This window comes from Mus pahari, chromosome 6 (assembly GCF_900095145.1).
Source record: "Mus pahari chromosome 6, PAHARI_EIJ_v1.1, whole genome shotgun sequence".
NCBI classification, from domain to species: domain Eukaryota; kingdom Metazoa; phylum Chordata; class Mammalia; order Rodentia; family Muridae; genus Mus; species Mus pahari.
Genome location: NC_034595.1, coordinates 99,887,783 through 99,908,870, shown reverse-complemented (window position 1 = coordinate 99,908,870; position 21,088 = coordinate 99,887,783). Strand labels below are relative to the sequence as shown.

The 21,088-nt window shown below is 55.3% G+C and overlaps 1 protein-coding gene across 5 annotated transcripts in view; it reads right to left on the bottom strand.

Annotated features, from left to right (window-relative positions):
• Nucleotides 1-21,088, bottom strand: part of Casz1 (castor zinc finger 1) — a 150,068-nt gene that overhangs the window by 19,932 nt on the left and 109,048 nt on the right. For all 5 annotated transcript variants that reach the window (XM_021199989.1, XM_029539898.1, XM_029539899.1 and 2 more), the window contains 2 exons: nucleotides 4,828-5,310; nucleotides 955-1,789 (listed from right to left, as the gene is read on the bottom strand). In XM_021199989.1, coding sequence (XP_021055648.1) covers nucleotides 955-1,789; nucleotides 4,828-5,310 — 1,318 coding nt within the window. The remainder of the gene's footprint in view (nucleotides 1-954; nucleotides 1,790-4,827; nucleotides 5,311-21,088) is intronic.

Sequence of the window (21,088 nt, the reverse complement as noted above, 5' to 3'; positions counted from 1 at the left end):
ATCTGATGGGCAGCTCCCTGCCCTGGGCCATGGCTCCTCTCCCCTGGCCCTGTATCATTCTGAGGTACTCAGGGTGGTATTAAAAAAGTTTAGTGGCAGAAGCCCAGAGGAGCTCAGTTAGCCCATCTCTGACAGGAGTGTGCTACCCTGAGGCCCAGCCAGGCCTACAGTTAGCCTGGGTAAAGGCCAGGGCCTGGAGCCCCCAGCATGCAATGAAAATATGTGGGGCAATGGCTGAAGGGAAACACTAGGCAGGCAGAGAAGAGAGACAGGAGAGGAAGGCAGGACTGGGTATGTGTGTAGGGTATGGGCACTCACTCCTACCCTCATGCCAAAGGGTATCAACTGGATCTGTCTGGTTCACAGCCTTTAGGACCTGTAGGCCCCATCCTGCTATAGCAGAGTGGAGGGTTTGAGGGGCGGGGTTATTTGGCCGTATAAACCCCCACTGTTTTATCATCCAGACCAGTCTCTGTTCCTGGGTTAGGTTCACAGGAGGTACCCTCACCCAACTTCCCATTGTCCCCCTTTCTATTCAATGGACCAGGAGCCAAAGCCACCACCTGGTCCCCAGCCCCCAGCCCCCAGCCCCACCCCAGAGTGAGGCCCTTCTTTCTACTAACCAACCTCCACCTTTGCGCCAGGAGGCGGAGGGAACAGGTCGTGGCAACATTGATTAGTGAACAGGAATGCACAGAGGTGTGTGACCATATGAGGGTGCATGGGAGATGGGCCACAGGCAGGTCTAAGAACACTGGACGTGGGCACAGGAGCAGGTATGCACGTGTGCGCATGTGCGTGTGTGCAGTGGAAACACACATGTGGCAGTCTGAATCGCACACGTGGCTGTGACCGACAGACATGGCAAGCTTTGCAGGTAAGGAGGCAGGCCTCCTTATCCAGCCCAGCCCTGGGGTTTGTGGGGGGTGGGGGTGGGGGTGGGGGGCTCCTTACTTGACAGTGGAGACAGTTCCTGTGGTGATGGAGTCTGTTTTGGAAAAGGTTGACTTCAGGTACTCGGGAGTGTTGAAGGACAGGGAGGCAGGTGGCTCGGGTCCCGGTCCGGGGGTGCTGGGAGCACTGGGCACATTGGTGAGGGGTGTAGGAACCAGGCTGGGGGCGGGCGGAATCTTGGTAGGGCCTGGCTTCTGGATGCCCCGAACGTCGTACTTAGAGGGACGCCCCACCTTGCCTGTCTTGAAGGCAATGGCCCCGCCCATGTCAGGGCTACCTTCCCCGGGTTTGAAGAGGTGCAGGTACTTGACGTTCTCTAGGTCGTACTTGGATGGCTTCTTGTAAGTGCTTCCATTCTGGGGCCTCAGGTTCTCGCCTGTCTTCAGTTTGTGGATGAAGAAGTCATACTTGGAAGCCCGGGCTACCAGGTTCTGCATCTGCACACTGCTATGTGATGGCAGTGGCAGGATGGTGGCCTTGGTTTCCAGGTGGGCAGTGTTGCTGGGCAGCCGAAGGCTGGGTAAGGGACCCACCACCTCCTTGCCTGCCCGGTCCTCGGCCTTGCTTCCGTGGGCTGGCCAGGGAAGTTGCTCGCCGGCCTTGAGCTTACGGATGTATTCCTCGTATTTGGAGAAGCGTGCCCGCTTGCTGAGGGTATCCTCGGAGGAGGGCAACACGGAAGAGGCAGCCACCTCGGGGGCGGAGCCCGCATGCGGCTTCTCAAAGTTGATCTTCCTGGCCAGCTCATCCCTGGTGTTCTGGTCGTCGTAGCCAAACATGCCGAGGAACTCGGTCATGGTGGAGGCAGCATACTCCCTCAAAGAGGAGGCTTCTCCTGCGGGGGAGGAGGGCGAGTCACTCCTGGGAGGGCAGGGTGGGGGAAGAGGAGAAGCCCCTCTACCTTGAGCCCCCACCCATGGAGGGAGGAGACCAGCATGGGGAGGGGCGGAGCAGGACATGATCTATGGACATTTGGCTCACTTGTTAGGTTTTACGACTCTTAAATTAATTTGTTTTAAAAAAAAGTAATTAATACTGGGGTAAAATAAAACGAGTTCATCAATGCCAGGAAAATCAATTTCCTAAATGTTCTGGCCGATGGCTTTTCAGTACATTAAACAAAGTTTCATAAATGTCTCCACTCTCTCGCCTTGGCCTAATATGAAAGAGAAGCCATTTTACTGGAAGTAAGGCAAGATCCCAACCTGCTTCCTGAGGTGGGGGCAATGGTCACCAGGAACAGAACAGGTGGGGCTGGGGACCACTACAATCAGGCAGGACCTCAAAGTAGAGGAAGCCACTGTGAGTCTGGGGTCAGCCTGGCTGGAGGATCATGCCTAATGTCACACAGACCCCCCTGGGCACATGAAGCCTCAGGATCTGATCTCTTGCCAACCTCCCACCTCAAATAACTTTCCCCCAATGACAGAGCTGAGAGGCCGGGACTATGGCAGTGTGCCTACTCAGACCTAATCAGCTCCCACCGCCACTGCTCCAGCCAGGGTCGGTATCACAGAGAAGTCCTTCAAACCCCCTGTCACCTGGCAACTCCCTCTGCTCACACAGAAGGGTGGTCCCCACCCCCCAACAGTGATGATCAAGTCCTGCTGGATCCAGGGTGAAGCCTGAGAAGAGGGTATCCATATCCCCCCCCATCCATACCCGACACCCTGAGACCTCTGCTTGTCCCCCTCTTCCCCCATAAGGACACACATACATATTCACATACATATACACATTCACACACTCTTACATACTATACTCATATGCATACCCATAATAATGTGCCCACATTTATATACACGCTAAATTCATGTCCCTAGACACTATTTCCAATTCTACAGACACACATATACACAATCCCACAAGTCCCATACCCAGTGGCCCAGGACAGGCCTCAGCAGGGCTGGAGGAAATCAACCCCTCGTGTTCCCTCTTCCACACACAGTGTGTCACCACAGCAGAGGGACAAGTGCCCAGTATATACAAGCTCACTCATTTCTCCACCACACCCCTGCTGGACACCTCTTGTGGCCTACTCGCAGCATCCAGGTCAGGTGCACACAGACAAGAGGGAGAATAGCCCAGGGATGCCTGTACCTTACCTACTCCCACGCTCTCTCCAGCTGAGCACACTCAATGCAACCAGATTCTAGGTTAGAGGCCCTAAGAGCATGGCCAGAAGGGACCCCTGACACCCTCCAATCCTGTCAGCTTTAGGAGTCTCAGAGCTTACTAGAAGGGGAGTGATGGAGCAGTGTACCCCAGCAGGAGAAAAAGCCCAGCAGGGTGTAGAAGGAAGGGCTCTGAGACATGGGGGGGGGAACCCTACTAGACACGACAGAGGACAGTCAGACATCCCTCTTGACACCCTGAGTGATCCAAGGAGCTTACAGATGGTCGCCTTGGCAAGCTGATGGGTCAGCACAAGCCTGAGCCCCAGACACACAGGTTGGGGGCTGGCCTGGGAGTGGGCTCTGATTGTTGGATGAAGTGGTTCAGGAACCAGGGAAAAGGGCTAAAAATAGCAGGAGGCAGCTGAGGCCTCACTATATATGGCAGAGAAACAGAAGGCTCTGAAGGGCAGGCAGCATCAAACAGGGAGGGGACCAGCGGGGGTCCCCTAGACAGCCAAACTCCTAGGGAGCCAAACCCATAGTGGGCCATGGGGCTTGGACCAGGGATCGGTGCCCAGGGCTGACGGGGCCAGGCCAGAGGCTTGGGGTGGCAGCCACAGTAGTCCACGCTCTGCTCCTGCATTCCCAGCTCAACTCCTGGGAGGAGGGGAGAAGGCCAGGGTGGAGGAGAGACTACCCAACTGCCCTCGCCATGGTGGTGCTGGGTGTGGGATGAGGAGCCAAGGGGACAGAAGCCCCTGTTCCCGATCCCTCTCCTGTCCTCAGGCTCAGCACAATCACCTTGTGTCTGGCAATAGCAAGGGCTTTTCCTATCAGAGGAAACTGAAGGTCACACTTCTCCTCATTGATCTTGCAATGTTTGTTAATTACTCTGTCACTGATGTGGCGAAGGATAATTAAACAGCTCTGTTTATATCTTATATGCATAATTATGTGGCTGCGCAGGGCTCCCCGCACAGGGAGGAGATGCGCCCCTCGCTGCAGGGGGAAGGGGACAGGGGAGCAGGCAGGGGAGGTGCAGGACTCCAGGAATAAGCCTAGGAAGGAGACGCGACTACAGCCAAGGCCCCAAGGCCCAGGGCTCCAGCCCGATAGGAGACCCCTCTCCTGTCTGAAATGCCACGCCAGCCAGCCCTCCCCTGAAGCAGCAGCAGGGAAGGCTGCTGTGTGCTAAGGACAAGGAGACACTGATGGAGCCAGGCCTCCGCAGGCTTGTGGGAAACAGGTCAATCAGAGGAGGTGTCTGGGGCAGCTGCATGTTGAGGGCGACCTGCTGGCTGGGCTGAGCCAGGCCTGTGGCTTTAAGAGGTCCTGTTCCAGAGGGCAGGCTGGGATACAGGGTAGGAGACAGGGTGGTGGGGGGGGCACAAAGTCCTTTCTAGACATCTCAGCTAAGCCACCAAGAGAGGACTTAGAGATGAGAACTCACACTGTTCGTGTAACCACTGGCACAGCCCCACTGGTCCTCATCCCATGGCCAGGTACCATGGCCCCAGACAGACTCATATCTGTGCAGCTATGTGCAGTCACCCACAGAGCCCCTCCCCCGCCTGCCCATTCGTCCATCCAATCTATCTGTGGACACGCCCACCTGATCCCCAACCCCCACCCCCACCCCTAACCCAGGTCTCTCCAGTATTTGGAGGAAAAAAGGAGGAATCCCCTGGCCTTCCACCCTTGCTTGCTGGGCCCCTTTCCAGCCTCCGTTCTTCCGCCCCCATGGCCAGAGACGTACCTGAAGCCTGCCTGGCGCTGGGGCCGCTGTCATCTTTTGAAGCCGTACCATCTGACTCCTTCTCCAGGGCACTGTTATCCTTTGAGGGCTCTTCTGCATGGTCTTCTTCGTCACTGCAGCCCTGTGGCTGGACCATGTAGACCCCCTCTGGGGGCAGCTCCTGATCACGGGCAATACGCCCCAACACTGGGGTGGGTGCGGGCTCCTCACAGTATTCTCCATTGACCCATTTCTCGATCACTGCCCGCCTCTTGTCTTCTTCACTTCGGGGAGCCCGGGTCGCCCCAGACTCGGGGCCACTGCGCTCTTTGTCCCGGGGACGTAGCGGGCTACCTTCGGCTTGGGAGCCGGCCTCTGCTCCCTTCTCCACGACCACCTGTCGGCTGAGCTTGGCACAGATGGCGTTGAGCTTCAGGCCACCTTTGCGCTTGGCTGCCATTGGAGGCTTCCCTGCAGGTGGGTCGGTGCACCGCGTGCTTTCAGCTGCAGGGATGGAGGGGGACGGGGAGGTGAGAGGCCTACAAACCAAGCACGGCCACCCCCAAGTAGCTCTCCAGCACCCCCTTGATCGACACTGCCCTGAGACCACCTGGCCTGCGCTTATCTCCCGTATTAGCCAGGGCGCTGCAGGCTGGACCCAGCCGTCGCTCTACCAGAGCCTGATACAGCACCCACCATGAGCTAGGTGGTTCACGATAAAGGAATGAACCACTCTTCGAGACAAGAATTCCAGCACCCGATTCCTGAAAGAATTTCCTAGGCTTGCCTGGCCTGAACCAGCCCCTCTGTGAGGTGACATGTCCGTTCACACAGGAAGTGAAGGTACAGGAAGGGAAGGGGTCTGTCTGGTCGAGGTAAGGCTGACAAGTGTCAGCACTGCCCTGCTGGCAGCCTGGCTCTGTTCTGAATGTTCCACCTCACCACAGGTCCCCGGGGAAGAGTCAGCCGCAGCCAGTTTCCAGCCTGTGCCAACCTCCAGCCTTACCGAAGCTCCCAGCAGCTCATGGCTGGCACCTTTCCCACCTGAGCACCTTGTTCTCTGGCAGCACTTCTGCCAGGCTGGGTCCCTGACTCTGTCCCCTGTCCCTAGTTCCTACTGCTCGCTGGACTGCAGGGCTCTTCCCCTTGGCCATTCAGGACCTCTCTAAGGCCTACCTTCCCCATCGGTCTTCTCTGCTTTCCTCATCCCCACCTCCACATCAAGTCTGGCCATTTCCTACGGCTGTTTCCTTTCCACAAACCTCAGTCAGGGCTACCCAAACTCAGAGGCCCTACTTCCTAACCCAGAGCGTCCTCACTGAGGACAAGTTGGTACAGTGAGGACAGTTGAAGCTACAGATCCTGTGCTTAATCTCTGGAGACAGCCACTGAAAAGCCGGAAGCTAACACACACACACAGACATACACACACACACAAATATACACACACACACACAGACACATACACATAGACACACAGATAGACACATACACAGACACACAAATATACACATATACACACACGCAAATATATACATACACACATAAACACACACAGACACACAGTCAGACACACACACAGACATACAAATATACACATACACACACAAGCACACAGACACACAAATATACACATATATACACACACAGATAGACACACACAGACACACAAATATACACATACACACACACAGACAGACACACAAATATACACATACACACACACAGACACTGCTTAGCCTGCCCTATGCCCTCTTTAGGCTGCCTAGGGTCTCAGGGGCACACTGGTTAGGAAGACTAACAAGGGCAGACACACATACACACTGTAACCCCATACAACAATCTGTCAGCTGTCCAGTCATCCAATTAGTGAGGTCCTACTGTGTGCCAGACCTTGCAGTATGGCCAGACCCAGGTAGTGGCCATATGGAAGGTCTCTGCTCATAACACCTTTCCATATAGGGATCCCCCACCGCCCCGCCATCTACTTTCTGCAGTTCCTGCCAGGGAAGTTGACATGTCCCATATGGGTTAGAAGGCTATGTGAGGGGCTCTGTTCAGAGGCCGTGAGCCACGATGGTCAAATACATGGAAACGCATACCCTGAGAGCCCACCTGTGGCTATAGAGGCCTTGTGCTACACAAACATAATTGCTGTGACTTGTGTATGCAGATGGACCACTCCTTCAAATATACAGTGCCCAGTGGCCCCGGATCCTTGCCTTGTCACAGCGGCTGATATGTAAGGCTCTTCCTGGCCCAGAAGGGACTGGGTAATGCCAGCCTAGTCTGGTGCTACAGAAAGGTCTGCTCAGACCTGTTCTCGGAGGTCATGGTTTTAGGGCCTGTGGTCCCTGATCAAGCCAATGCCCACTCTAGTCATGTCTGTCCACAGTGCCAGACCTGTGCTGTCCACACAAATCCCTGTGCTCCCACATGTGGGTCCATCTTGAAACTCAGTGATAGGCCTCTGGGCAGACCGTCGGGCGGGCTCTGATACCGCATGACTTCCAGCAGGGTAGCAGGCCTCACCTGGGCTCCTTTGTCCCTGTCTTAGATGGGAAGAAGCAGGCAGGAGTGGAGGAGCCTGCACTATTTTTACCAGAAGGTAAGCAGCCAAGTGTGTATGGCAGACGGCAAATGAATCTATAAATATTTATCCCAAGGAAGAGGGAAGCACAAGCTCTCAGGGTTGCACTTGCTGCGGGTAACACCCCCCTCCTCTGGTCCCCACCCATCCTGGAGCCTCCCTGAACTTCGGCCCACCCGGCACAACCCACCCCCTCTTCATCTCGGCTTCATGCCGAGTCTCTGCCTGGGCCCCCACCAGCTGCGATGCAGCTGTGCACCCAGGGCCCACCCCCTGCCCCAGGCCCCTTTGCTCCAGCCAACTCCCTCTGCACCTGCCCTCCAGCTGCTGCTCTGCCCCAGACCACCTGCCTTCCAGATGTTGCCCTCCCCCTGACTCTACTGATGGTCCCAAGCGTGGAGGTGGAGAGGTAGGAGGTGTCTGGGCTCAGGACACAGGGACAGAGAGGCACAGGCAAAAAAGCCAGGCTTACAGTCACAAGTGCCCGTGTGTGCCCATGAGCCTGGGGTGGCAGGAGGGGGCTCCCGTATGAGGTTGAAAGCTGAGCTGCTTGCCTGCCTTCCAGTCCCCACGAACCTTCAACCAGCCCTTCCATAGGGCCTTGGGACCTACAGATTAACACACACTCCCCTCCACTGGTCTGACCCCAGACTCCTGTCCATGTAAACACTCCTCTGACTTTCTTCCCTGAAATGTAAACGCCATGGCCAGGCCTCAATGGAAGGAAGCCATCCGTCCCCGGCCCTGTCACTGCCCCTTTCATCTCCTTCCCGCCACCAGCCTGCCCGCTGCTCTATTTACACTGGACATTTCCTCTGGGAACAATACTGCCCAGGAGGCAAGCTTGGGCTGGAGGTTGGGAAGCATGGGGGGGGGCGCTCCCGCTCTGCTCGCCCAAAGACAGGCAGACTTGGGGGTGATGGTGGAGGTAGGCAGAGGTGGACCTGGAAGAGTGTCCTCCATCCCTGGGAGCCCACTTCTGACCCCAGCAGCTCTGCATCAGCAGAATAAACACTAGGAAGTGCACTGTATAGGTTGGAGTCTCGGGTCAGAGTCCTGAGCACGTGGCCTGGTCCTGCCCACGGCGAGCCTGGTCCTGGAAAAGCACTGTAGAAGCGCAAGATGGGGGTCTGTCTGTGCCAGCAGGGTCTGGGAAGCAAGGGCTGGGAAGGGTGCTAAGTCTTGAGACAGGCAACAGGTGGGCGTGGTGTCACCTGCCAAGCAAGACTGTAAGACAGGGAAAGCCCGTCTGACCCAGGAAAGGAGGAGGCAAGGATGGACAGGAGGCTAAGGCCATCCTTTCCGGCCTCCTCTTCAGCCACCGCTTAGCTCCCTGGGTCCTAATTCTCCTGATGAGCCTTGGAACTCACTAAGCCCCCAGCGGGCCATCCAAGTGAAAAGCACAGTCCCATCAAGAGAGGCAGGCCTGCCCGGGGTCCAGCAGGGACTCACTGAACGTTCCTAAGGATGGCTGAGCAGGCACCATAATAATCCCATCTGTCAGAGAAGGAAGCTGATCCCAGACCTCCCAGAGCATGAGGACACTCTGACAAGAGCCACTGAGGCTGGGCTCGAAACATCCCCGGCTTCCCGACAGGAGTGTCTCTCGTCCCCCGTCCCATTTCCTCTTCAACCTCACTTCCTGTCCCCATAACTCGGAGCCCCCTAAAGTGTTAACTGCGATGGGTAAAATGGTGCAGCAGATTGCTACAATAAATAATTTACTGATATTTATAAATATTCAAATCAGCCAGCTTCAGAAATCGAATGAAGGGAGTGCCTCGGGAGAAGGGCCCGATATGGCATGAATCTCTCCACTCCCTCTGAAGGCTGGGAAGGCCAGAGCTCCTGCCAGCTTGGGTGAGAAAGGGGGGCTCAGAGGGCTGCACCTGGGCCCATGTCCCCTAGCCTCCCTGACCATGAAGACAAGACCCGGGGGAGCTGGAGGAGCTGCTAGCTGCTCACCTGGCCCAGCCAGACCCCCCTCTCTCAGACAAGCACAATAGGAGAGTCTTGATGCCCACCGACTTATAGCCCCGGCCTCAGAGTTGCTGATCCTGTCAGACTGGGGACAGTCCCATGGGGCTGGGCAGGCCTGGCAGCCCCCTACCTCCGCCCCCATGAGTAACGTATTTCGTGGCCAGGCTGCCTGTCAGCCACTGGGCTCCCGTGCTTTATGGTCTCTGCTTGGTGGCTCTGAACTCCCTGGTAGGAAATAAAGTTCTCCCTGCGCGTCCCTTCTAAACATTTCACTCAGTGGAAACGGTGTTTAAGAAAAATGAGGACATATTTCTTCCTAAGGATGCAGTATCCCCTTTGGGCGGCCTAATGCCCGCTGTATATCAGGAGGTGGGGAGGCAGGGGCCAACAGCCAGTCCCCTGGGGTGGGGGTGCGTGGGGCCTTGCCTGCCTTTGGCCAGAAGCTCCGAGGCCACAGGCACTGCTGGGTGGCTCCGGTGGTGACTTTCCTAGCCCACAGTGTCACACAGCCAGTGACACCCCACGGGGCCTCGTCTGTGCAGGGGAATATGCCTGGGCACATACCTTGGTGGTTCCCTTGGCTAGTCCCTCCTATCCCACTCTGTCACTTGTGCTGTCCCCATTTCCAGATGAGCAGAAGCAATGAGCCTGTAATTGCTTTCTGTCACCCAGTCAGCACTAGAGCACAACTCCCACCAGGCTCAGATGTCCAAGGCCACAGAGGTTTAAGTCTCACACACGCCTCCCACGGCCTCCCAACCAGCTGTCCCAGGGTCTCGGAGGTGGTGTGCTGTTAGGGTTTCTGCCCCGGCTACCCACGAGGAGCTTACACTTCACAGACTACAAGCCCCGGTTTGATAGCTGTGTGCCTTTGTCTCGACACGGCTTCAGAGCACTGTCTCCGGGCCAGCACCTGGGTTGGAACGGGAGGCTATGTTGTGAAAATAAGGCAGGCTGTTGACTTCCCGCACTATCCTGGCTCCTACGCAGTGGCTTGCGTGGTACAGATGTTGGAACAAATCTCCAAAGTAATTACAAGAGCCATCACTGTGGGCAAAACACACAGCTGTAACATGAGAGCATGTAGGCAAGGAAGGGGTGCTGGATGGGGAACCCCTCCTTTCCTCCCTCTCCCACTGCTCAGCCTTCCTCCCCTTCTCTAGCTCTCCTGGCCAGAAACTGTACCCTAAAAGAGGGACATCACTTCTTGGGCCTGATTCCAACCTTGGCTGGGAGCACAAGGGCTTCAGAGTGTTCGTGGGAGGAAGGCATGGTTGCGGCTACCCTAGGGTTTTTGGCTCTCAACAGATCCATGCCGGGGCATGGGCGGGGCTTGGTCACCGGGCCCTAGCTTGCCCCCCTTTGTTTATTTATTTATTATGTTTTTTTTTTTCCGTTTAGTTCAGTTAAAAGGTTTACTATCCAGACGCGTCTAAGTGGCCTCACTTAGCGTAAGTAACTCTATAAATCAGGGCAACTGTTAGCATCCACCGCACAGGCTGGCTATCAATCTCCCCCAGGTCACAGCCAAACAGGAAGGGGAGAAAAAAGAGAGTTACCACCCAGGGGAGATTTAAAACACACACTGAGCAAACACACACTTGTGCCTGCCTACTTGTATTCGTGTGTGTGCGCATGGCTGCGCGCCATGCACACACACACACACACACACACACACACACACACACACACACACACCACATGTTCACATGTATATGTCTGCATGTCTCTATGGTTGTGTATTTACATTATGTGCACGTGTGGGCCCACAGAGTGGCCCAGGCGAGAGTGCTCTGAGGTCATGATAATAGAACACAACACAGTTCAGGGGGGAGGCAGCATGAAAAAGAGATGCCAGGCCTTCCCAGAGGTGGCTTCTTAATTCCTGAACTACCCTGCTGCAAGCAGGTGGCTCCGGAAGACTGTAGAAAGGATCTACTTGGTCCCTTTCCTCTCTGTGGCCCTCAGGTCTTCAAACGTGATGAAACTGAGCTCAAGGCAGGTACTTGTAAGAGGGAGGTTGGGGGGGCAGAGCCAAAGAGAAGGAAGGCTATGTGGTCCTCAGGTGCTCGACTGGGTCCTTACCCACTGAGTCCCAGCACCGGGCTCCAGAAGGAAAGAGTCTCCTAAATGAATGGTGCTGTGCAGAGTCAGAAGAATATGAGACTCAGCAGGGCGGCCTCCTGGTAGCAGCTGCAGCAAAGCCCCACCCGTTTACTGAGTAGGCACAGTTGTGGGGTCCAAAGCCCGGCCATAGATAGGCTGCCATCCGTCCCCAGGGAGGCCCCGACACTACCAGCTGAGCCATACCGGGAACTGGAGCAGGGTGGCAGCTCTGAGTACCCTGTACAGTTGGGAGACAGACGTGGGTCAGGCGTCCTAAGGGGGAGACCTGCTGGCCCCACCTCCCCTCCCCGCAGATCGGATCGGAGGCCTCCCTGGCTCACCCGCCTGCCTCCTGCCCGCTGCATCTCTCCATGAACTCTATTTCTCTTTCCTCTCTGAAAACAACTGAGCTGTAAATACTGTTTAACCTTCTCCCCCCCCTCCCCACCACCACCCCCTCCCCTCTGCACTATAAAAACACAAATATGCCATAACTCAGCCGGCCTGGCCGCCCAGCCTCCAACATGCCCTGCGCCCGGGCTCTCTGGAAGGTCATTACAAACGACTTTCCGATTCACTGCTCCTGAAATAATTTTGTGTATTAAAACCTGAATCTGCACTTTCTGGGGCCGAAAGCTTCGCTTAATTATGGCGGGTGTCCTTGGGACGGACAGTGATCCTTCACTCGCCCGCACTCCAGCCCTCCGCCCGCCAGCCCGCCCCCCTCCCCGGGCCCAATCTGTTTTCAAAGTGTGTCTGTCCTTTATTAAATTGTTTTCTTTTCCACATTATCAGTTGCCATGGAGACCTCATCTCTCGGATTATTTGAATTTCATTATATCTATTGATTTGGGAGCATTTCATCTTTTTTATTGTTTTTCTGTCAATTTTCAAAACGAATAACCATCTAATTTGCGTCAGTGCTGATTATGTTTGTCCCTCAATAGAGGTCGGCAGCTGCGCTGGGGAAACAAATCAATGAAAAACCATCATAAAACTCCCCACTCCGGTCTCCAGGATGTGTGGGTGACATTCCACGCCTGCGAGAGACACACTCATCAGCTCCAACTTCAGCGACGGTGGCGGCGGCGGCCCCACTCCACGTCCGCCTCCTTTGGCCTTAATATTTAATTTCGAGATTTGGGGCATTATTAGTGGTGTTTTTATTAGCGCGTGTGCATGTGAGTGTTTGGTGGTGGTGGGCTGGCTGTTTCATTAATTTGTGGTGGGGCAGGGAAGCCCCTAAGGAAGACAGGGCAGACTGTGTCTGGGGTGTGGCGGGAAGTGGAGAAAATAAGGGAACACCCCAAGGAAGGGACAGGAGCCTGGGGACCAGGAAGGCCCTGAGGAGGGATGGGGAGGGGACCGAGTGAAGGGGTGGAAAGGAGGGAATTCAAATTGCTTACTTTGTTGGTTTTTTTTAAATAATTTATGCAATTTTAAGCATTTATGTATAAATTTTTTAATAAGGCACCCTGGAGCAGGATGGCCATTAACATCCCAACGTCCTTCTGTCCAATGGGCTGGCAGAGAGGATCAATTTCTCAGAGTACTTTCCCTTTTTTATGACATGATAAAATGCTTTTAAAGCAACTTACACAAATATGGAAATTTTTTTCTTTTTTTTTTTTTTTTCGTCCCCTCTCCCTTCCCCTAACAGCCCTTCTTATTCACTGGGGAAGGAAGGGCTGTTCTTGTGAGTGTGTGCAAACACACACACACACACACACACACACACACACCACCTTTCTCTATGTGTGTGTCTGTCTGTCTGTCTGTCTCTGTCTCTCTGTCTCTTTCTCTCTCCCCTGTTGGGGAGGGGGCTGAGAGGACTGGCAGGGAGACAACCCCAGTTCTAACTGGAACTGGCCGCCTGTCCTTCTAACAAGGGCATAAACTTTCATTACCCATGCACGCAGTCAAAGACAATTTAGGGAAACGCGCTGCTCGGAAAAGGAAAACCTCAGCGATTCGTGGTCCACACTGCGGCCACCATCTGGGGGCTGTCCAGTTAGCCTGAGGGCATCAGGACCTGAACCTCTGCCTCTGCCTCTGCCCTGCCTGGCAGGAGGTGGGGAGCATGGGAGAGCCAGTCCCTCCCCCCAACCCCCAAGTCTCCCACCCCCACCCCCACCCCCTGCGGTGCCTTCCATGAGAGGCAGTCAGAGCTAGACCAGTGAGCCAGTGTGCAGACTCCTCCTTAGCTGGGCTGGACCCTGCCAGTCTTGCCTCCATTACTGTTCCCTTTCCCAGAAGCCCCTTCATGGACACCAGTCAGGAGCAGGCCCTTGACGGTGAGCATGAGACTCCTTCATTTCTACTGTTCCAGAGACAATGATGCAGCCAAGGCTGGCTGCGCGCACACATGGACAGACAGTCAGATGGAAGAAAGCAAGCAGGGAAATCTGTTCTAAGGTGTCCTGGAGTCTTAGCAGGATCCCCACAGACTTAGAACAAAATGCCTTCCCTAGGGTAGGGAGGTCCCTACTTTGGAGGCAGATATGTGACAGAAGTGACTGTGGGGGAAACTGAGGCAGCAGCAGCTGCTGTCTTCACTTTAGACCTTGAAGACGAAGGAAAGCAAGCCACGTGAAGATGGCAGGGAGTGAATTCTGGGTGACCCTGACACCCCCTCCCAGCTGCTCAGGATGGAAGGAGGGGTCTGAGGGTGAGTTCTGCCTGAGTTCTCCCTCTGGCTGATAATGAGACCGTCTCAGATAGCACAGTAGGCCTTACTCCACCCTCCTGGAATATGCAGCACCAGGACTTTGGCAGTTTCCAAAGAAAACAACCCACAGTAGATACGTTACTCCTCTTTAACAGTTGACACTTCAAGCATGTCTCCTCTGTCCTGAGTCCCAGCATCCACATCTGTAATAGAGTGTGCTTAAGGGATGACCGGCTGGGACAGAGGAGCACATGGTGTCACTTCTATAATGCTCAACACTAATGACAGAGCGAGAGACCCCTTCTCTGCAGCCTTGGAGGAAGGCGGGTCCAGGGTCCAACCTCCCATGGCCCTGTCAGCCTCTGCCCAGAGATCCAGCAACCGCCATGGTCTCCTAGACCCAATCTGTGGAAGCCTGGACTTCCTCTTTTTGCCTCACCTGCCCAGGCCCTCCCACCCCAGAGAGCCAGGCTTTCTCTGAAGGCATCTCCAGAAGTCTGCCTGCCCAGCTCCATCAGTAGCTGCTCAGTGGATTGTCCAACAGGGCCTCATTGCTCTCTGGACCCTCTGCTGTGGCAGAGAGTGAGCTGCCCTAGAGAGGGCCTGGCCACTCGAAGCCCTTGGTGGGGATGGAGGGGAGCGCCGATCCCCTCCTTTTCTGTGCTCAGATCCCCCCAACTGTCATTAAAATAACAAGTTTCTGTTACAATCTAAACATCCCCACATCGCATAAAGGGTTATATTACACCCGAGTCACTCCCGGCCCGTGTTTGCACAGAAAAGCTCACGGCAGGTCCCCCCTCCTGACGAAGTGACTTATTAAAGTTTAAACAGTAATTAACAGAACAATAAAAATAAAGGGATGTTTGGGGAGTCATAGCGCACACAGGGTTTTTGGCAGTGCCAGCAGTTTTTCAGTGCCCTGCGCTGGCAGCAAAATGAGAAGCCAGGGGGGACGGAGGACCGGCCGGGGTTGAGCCAGGGAGACTTGAGAAACTGAGGCCAGACTGGGTAGGATGACTGTCCAGTGTACCACGAAGGGTATAAAGAAGAAAGTGTGACAGCAGGCAGCTGGAGGGAGGGGGCGTTTGTAAGGCCAGCAGGGTTGGTGGCCTGGCCCCCGCCTGGCCCCAGGCACTTCCGGGAGCCCAATGCCTGGTCATATCTAGCCAATTCCAGCAGGGACCTGGCACTAGGAGACCCTGGAGTTAATGATTCCTGGAACTGGACCCCTGCCACTCTCACCCAGTCAGGCAGGTACCCTCCTTACTCTATGCCACCTGGAGAACTCTCCTGAATGCAGGCATGAGGACTCTGCCGGGGAGAGCCTTCCTTAGGCTGTTCTGGGGGAAGGAGACCAGCTATCCTATCTTTTTTTTTTTTTTTAAGGTTCATTTATTTATTTATTAATTATATGAAAGTACACTGTAGCTGTCTTCAGACACTCCAGAAGAAGGAGCCGGATCTTGTTGTGGATGGTTGAGAGCCACCATGTGATTGCTGGGATTTGAACTCAGGACGTTTGGAAGAGCAGTCGGTGCTCTTAACCGCTGAGCCATCTCTCTAGCCCCCAGCTATCCTATCTTAACTTGTACCAAACTCCACCTAAAGCAAGCAGGTACCCAGAAAGCTAGCTCAGGGAGACCCCCCACTGTGAAGACCTTGTGCCCGAGATCTGTAGGGAGCTCACGAAAACCAGAGCATCTTGAGCTAGCAGGGCCTCCCCTCCTCATCCTTCTCCTCGCCTTGTCTGCTGAGCACAAGTTCCACACAAGAGGCTCAGATCTATGGCTGAAGGGAAGAGCAGCAAGCCCAGCCAGGTAAAGGCGCTAAGGAGGTGAGGCCAGCACCTCAAAGCCTGAGGGGCCAGCCAGTCAGGAGGAAGCTGGGATCCAAGCTGGCCAGCCAGTAGGCATCCTAGTCCTGCTGAGCCGGCCCCTGCCTGCCCTCTAAACCTAAGCTCCCTCCTGATTCCCTTCTCCATACTTCCTGTCCCCTGTCCCCTGTCCACTCCTGTGTCCACCCCAGGCGATTCCCTGATCTTCCCAGCCCAGAGCCCACAGCCTATCCTGCGGCCTGTCTGACACTGCCCACCACTGCCTTCAAGGAGAGCCACTGCAGAGTCAAAGTTCTCTCTTCACCACACGGAATTGATCCTAAAAGTAGATTTTCGGTACAGCATCACCATCCCGCAGCCAGAGAGTGGTCTCCAGGACTCCAGGAGACCATAAAGAGGCCCCTCCCCCCTCCTTGAGAAAAAGAGCCCCACCCCCACCCCACCTCCCATGCTTTCCCATCTCCTAAGAGCACCAACCTGACTAGGCCTTCCCCAAGAGCCTTCCTCTACCTGGGTCCCTGCCATCAGCAGCTCCAGAGCACCATTAAGCTCAGAAATAAATCCTACCCTAAGGCCAGAGGCCCTCCCCGCCCCTGCTGCAGGTCCCTGGGCTGGTCCCTGCACATCAAAAGGTCAAGTGTAGCAGGCATAGCTGTGGTGAGCCATCTGCACAGGTAAGAGGCGAGGCGGACGCACGCCAGACTCTTTCTAACCTCGTATCTCACGAGCTCTGGCTCCAGGGAAGCTGAAGGACCCAAAAGGCAAGGGCTCTGTGTCTGGGCACAGGCAGAAGGGGATGGTGGGGCTTCAAAGACCTCAGTGCCACTTGGATGTCAGGTTCTAAGCCAACAGCTTTCCTCTCCCTCTTTTTGGGTAGAGCTCACTGGGGCTTCGTTCCCCAGCCCTTCCCCACTCCCAGTGACTCATAAGGGGGAGAGCAGAGGCTGGAGCAGACAGAGCTTGGGGGCCAAGGTGATGGGCCCCCAGCCCCCAGCTGCTGCCCTCCATTGGTTGGTAAGGCGCTCACACTCCCTCACCACTGGTGGACACATCCTGAGTCACCCTGCCCCAGAGCTGTGCCCTTCTACTGAGTGCATACTACAGTGGACAAGCTGGAACTGTTTCTGGAACCCTCAACCTGCTGTCTGCCCCCAGGGACACAGGCTCGGGGTCTCAGCTGGACAAGGAGTTCCTTACTGATGGAGGGATGCCATGTGCCCTCCCACCCTAGAGAATAGCCTCTAATAAAATAGCCTCCAAGATGGAGGCTGTTTTAGATCTGCACCAAACTTCAGAACTACAAGGCCAAGGCCTAAGGGCAGTCTCTGCCCAGGATCAGACAGAGCAAGGGACCTTCCACAACCTTGGAGCCAACTGTTCCTCAGTCTCTCCATGTACCCAGCAGGGGTTCCCTGCTACTGGGAGAATACAGGTCACACATTCTTCCACCCCTCCAAGAACTCCAACAGCTCTAAGCAGAGCTTCTGGGGTACAGGGTACAGGGCAGGAAGTCTAGCACCCCAGATCTACAAGGGCTCTGTCCTGGTTTATCCACTAACAACGAGGAGACTGTGGAAGGGGCCTTCCTGTTGCTGGGACTGTGTTCCCACAGTCCTTTGGGGCTGGCTGTGCTGTGGAAGGGAAGTAGGGCAAGAACTATCCAGGAATCAGGGCCTGGGACAGACAGACCCTGGGTCGTAGGCATAGCCCCAGAAGAGGTGGGGAGGCAGCTTGTGACATGGCAGCACCTCCTCACCATCTCTGCGCCCTGCTACCTCAATGCCTTTACCGACAGTGAGGGGGACACGAGGGGACTAATTTAGGACACGAGGGGACTAATTTAGGAGTATTTTTAAAACCATGGCCCTGGTGGATGGGTTTAGCAGTTGTCAGCCATCTGGAATAAGGAATTACAATCACCCCTCCTTAATCCTATATTCCCTAAACCCTAAAGCTGGTTAGTGTGGGGATGAGGCAGCAGGTGGGTGGGAGGGAGTGTCTGTTCCAGAAAGGAGCCCTAGCCCCCTCCCTACCCCGCCCCGCCCCACCTAGGAGTACCCTCCCTCCCCCTTAGAGGGTGCCTGGGCCCGGGGTGTGGGCTGTGGAGCCCAGTGTGTTTGAAGCCCACTCGGCTCCCCCACTGCTCACGCCTGCTCACTCCCCAGGCCTCGCTGGCTTGCGCAGGGGCCGTCAGGTAAATTAGATCTGAAAGCTGACAATTTCTGACCATATTTCCTTGATTATTTCAAACAAATGCACAGCAGCCGCTGTAAGGAGATTAAAGTGACATAAACGTCCCGAGTGGGAGGGGGGAGGGCAGAGGATTCAGGTCACCCCCATCCGTCCCCCGCCTGACAGACGCTATATCGCTATCCAATCCAATAAAAAATCCCCCCCTTTTGCTTTAATTAATTTTACAGCTAGCTTGCTTAATTACTTTCAATCAAAATCCTCCTGCCATCGCAAAATTAGAGATGGTTGAGCTCCATTAGCCTAAATTCTTCATTTCCATATAGAAAAGAGGCTGTCTACAGAGCCAGCCTGGGCCCCTGGCAGGACAGACACCCGTCTGCCCACCCGCTGCCAGACAGCCCACTCTGGCTTCCATTCTCCAGCCATGGCTGCCTTCTGCATGTCCTCTCATCCTTTCTACCATGACACCGTAAACTGAGGGTTCAGGTGGGGTGTCCTCACTGTCCCCTAGATCGTCCCCATGTTTCATGCGGAGCCATCAGGGCTAGGCTGAACTAAGAGGTCAGATAGACATGGAGGTTTGACTCTATGGAAAGAAATGGTCTATGCCGGGGTTCTTCCCTTACCAGCTGCCTCTCTACAGAGCTTCAGGCCCTGGCTGCCCAGACTCCTAACTCTGGCCTCTCTGCCCTCCAAGGAGTTCTTGGCAGAGCAAGAACACTCCAACTCTTGGGGTTTAGCCTGTCCATATAGACGCTGGAACCAACATCATCCAGGGTTCCCTCTACCAGCTCCTGGCTAGGGCTGTTGCCCACTGCCAGAGCGACTGTAGGGCCAGCTGTCTCCGTGGCACAAGGCAGCCCGGCAGCCCCCACAGACTAGCGGTGTCTTGCCCCCACCCCCCATAGCCATGGTTCCCAGTTTGCAGCAGCTGCTCCTCCTCCCCCAGCCTGGTTGGTGGGTGGTGGGTCTGGGCTCTGTCCACATTCTGGGCTCTTCTGGCTCCCTTCTCCTCCTGCCACCTGCCTTATCCTCATAACCCCAACCCCAGCTCCTGAAACTCCACTTCAGGTTTTCTATGCTACAGCCCTGAGTGACACCACAGGGTCCAGCCCAACCTGGGATCCAGCTGATTAAGGATCTGCAACAGGATGTGGGGATTATAATAAAACCTGGCTCTGGACCTTCAGGGGCAGTAGGCCAAGTCTGGGCTCCAGGACTCCTCTCCCCTCTTCTCTCCACCATGTCCCCCCAGCCAAGTTGTCAAGTGATGACAGTTCAGAGGGTCCCCACAGTTCCAGCTAGACTCTAGGAAGTATCAAGGCGGACCTGAAGCAAGCCTGTCAGAATGGCAGGGTGGAATGGGGAAAAGGAGTAAGTGATGTCCGAAGTCTACCCCCAGCTCTCCTTGGGACAGCAAACCAGTCTGATCCCCTTTAGGGAACCAATGTGTTGGTACAGTGTGTCAGCACGGCTCCTGGGCACGGCTCCTGGGCAGAAGCAAACCAGTAAAGAAAAAGTGCCCCGTGGGTTGTGTGAGACCCTTCCAGGCAACAGGCCCTAGAGCTCCCCCTTGGCTACTGGGGTGGCTGTGACTGTGGCTGTCAACCACCAGGATGTGAGGCCAGCTCCTGATGGATGAGTGGCTGAACTTGGAGCCTGGATCTTGGGACCCCCCCTCCCAGTCTGCTCCCCTCTGGTCCTCCTCTAATCCATACAACCCTCCCCCCCCCCCCCACAGAGTCTCTCAGATGCATCTTGAGTCCCTATTGGCTCTGCTCAACCTGGCCCTCAGGATCCTGAGGCCCTCTGAAGCCTCTTGGGAAGCCTGCAGGCTAACAAGGACACACGTGCGCTTCCCAACCACTGAGAGATGAAGCAGCAGCATGGGATCAGGGGCTCCTGGAGGATAGCTGAGCTGCTGAGTGACCAGGCAAGGAAGGAGACACGGGCTCCCCTGGTTCCTGTGCTTCCACATGGGCCTGTGTCTCTCTTATCGCCTTACCTGTGACTCGTCACCCCAAGGAGAGAGGCTGAAGAGGTTGCACGGCCACAGTCTGTGGGCATCTGCCCACTTCTTGCTGCTTGCTCTCTGTCCACTGAACTGGGGTGAGCCTCATTCCCACTTTACCCAGACCATCGTGCCTGGCCCAGCTGGGCAGAGGTGGAAGGGGAGATAAGAAAGTAAGTTCTGGGTCCTAGAGACATCTACTGTGGGAGGACACGGCTCCAATTCTCCTCCATGCCTGGTCGTACCCATGAGGCGGCAGAAGTACCAGGCCTCCAGAGCCCTGACCCCTGCTCAGAAGTACCTTCTTCAATCCTAGGCCTGCCTCCCTTCTCCTAGGCATCCTTCAGGGGCCCTAGTGACCATATCATTTGTGAGAAGTCCTCTAGATCATCCCTTCCTCTTGTCCTCATCTCTGACCCCTGTTCCTGTTTGTAGGCCCTCTACAGTAACAACTCCTCCATCCACCTCATTTGACCAAGAGATCTACGGGACGGAACTACCGTTCAGCACAGTGTCTGTCCAATAAATATTTACTGAAATGAACACAGGCCGCTAAGAGCTTCTTGCTTTGACTAGGGCAGAGTGGAGGACCCAGGGTGTGGCCCGACTTCTTAACCAGACCCTGCCTAGCTCTAGGAACCTTTCCTGCTTGCTGGGGTGGGGACTCCCNGGGGGGGGGGGGAACTCAATTGACACTGAGTGTCTTGCCCTCTTTAGCCCCAGGCTCACCTCCAAATGCCCTTCACAGGACTCTGCCCAGAGAACAAAGAAGGCCCCAGTTGTTCCTGCACTTCTCTGTAAGAGGAACAACTGTTGCCGGTCAGTCCTTTCTGAATAAGCCCAGCAACTGTTTGCATCGTAGAGCAATTTTCTCCCTCTGCCTTGTCCTTGTCCCAA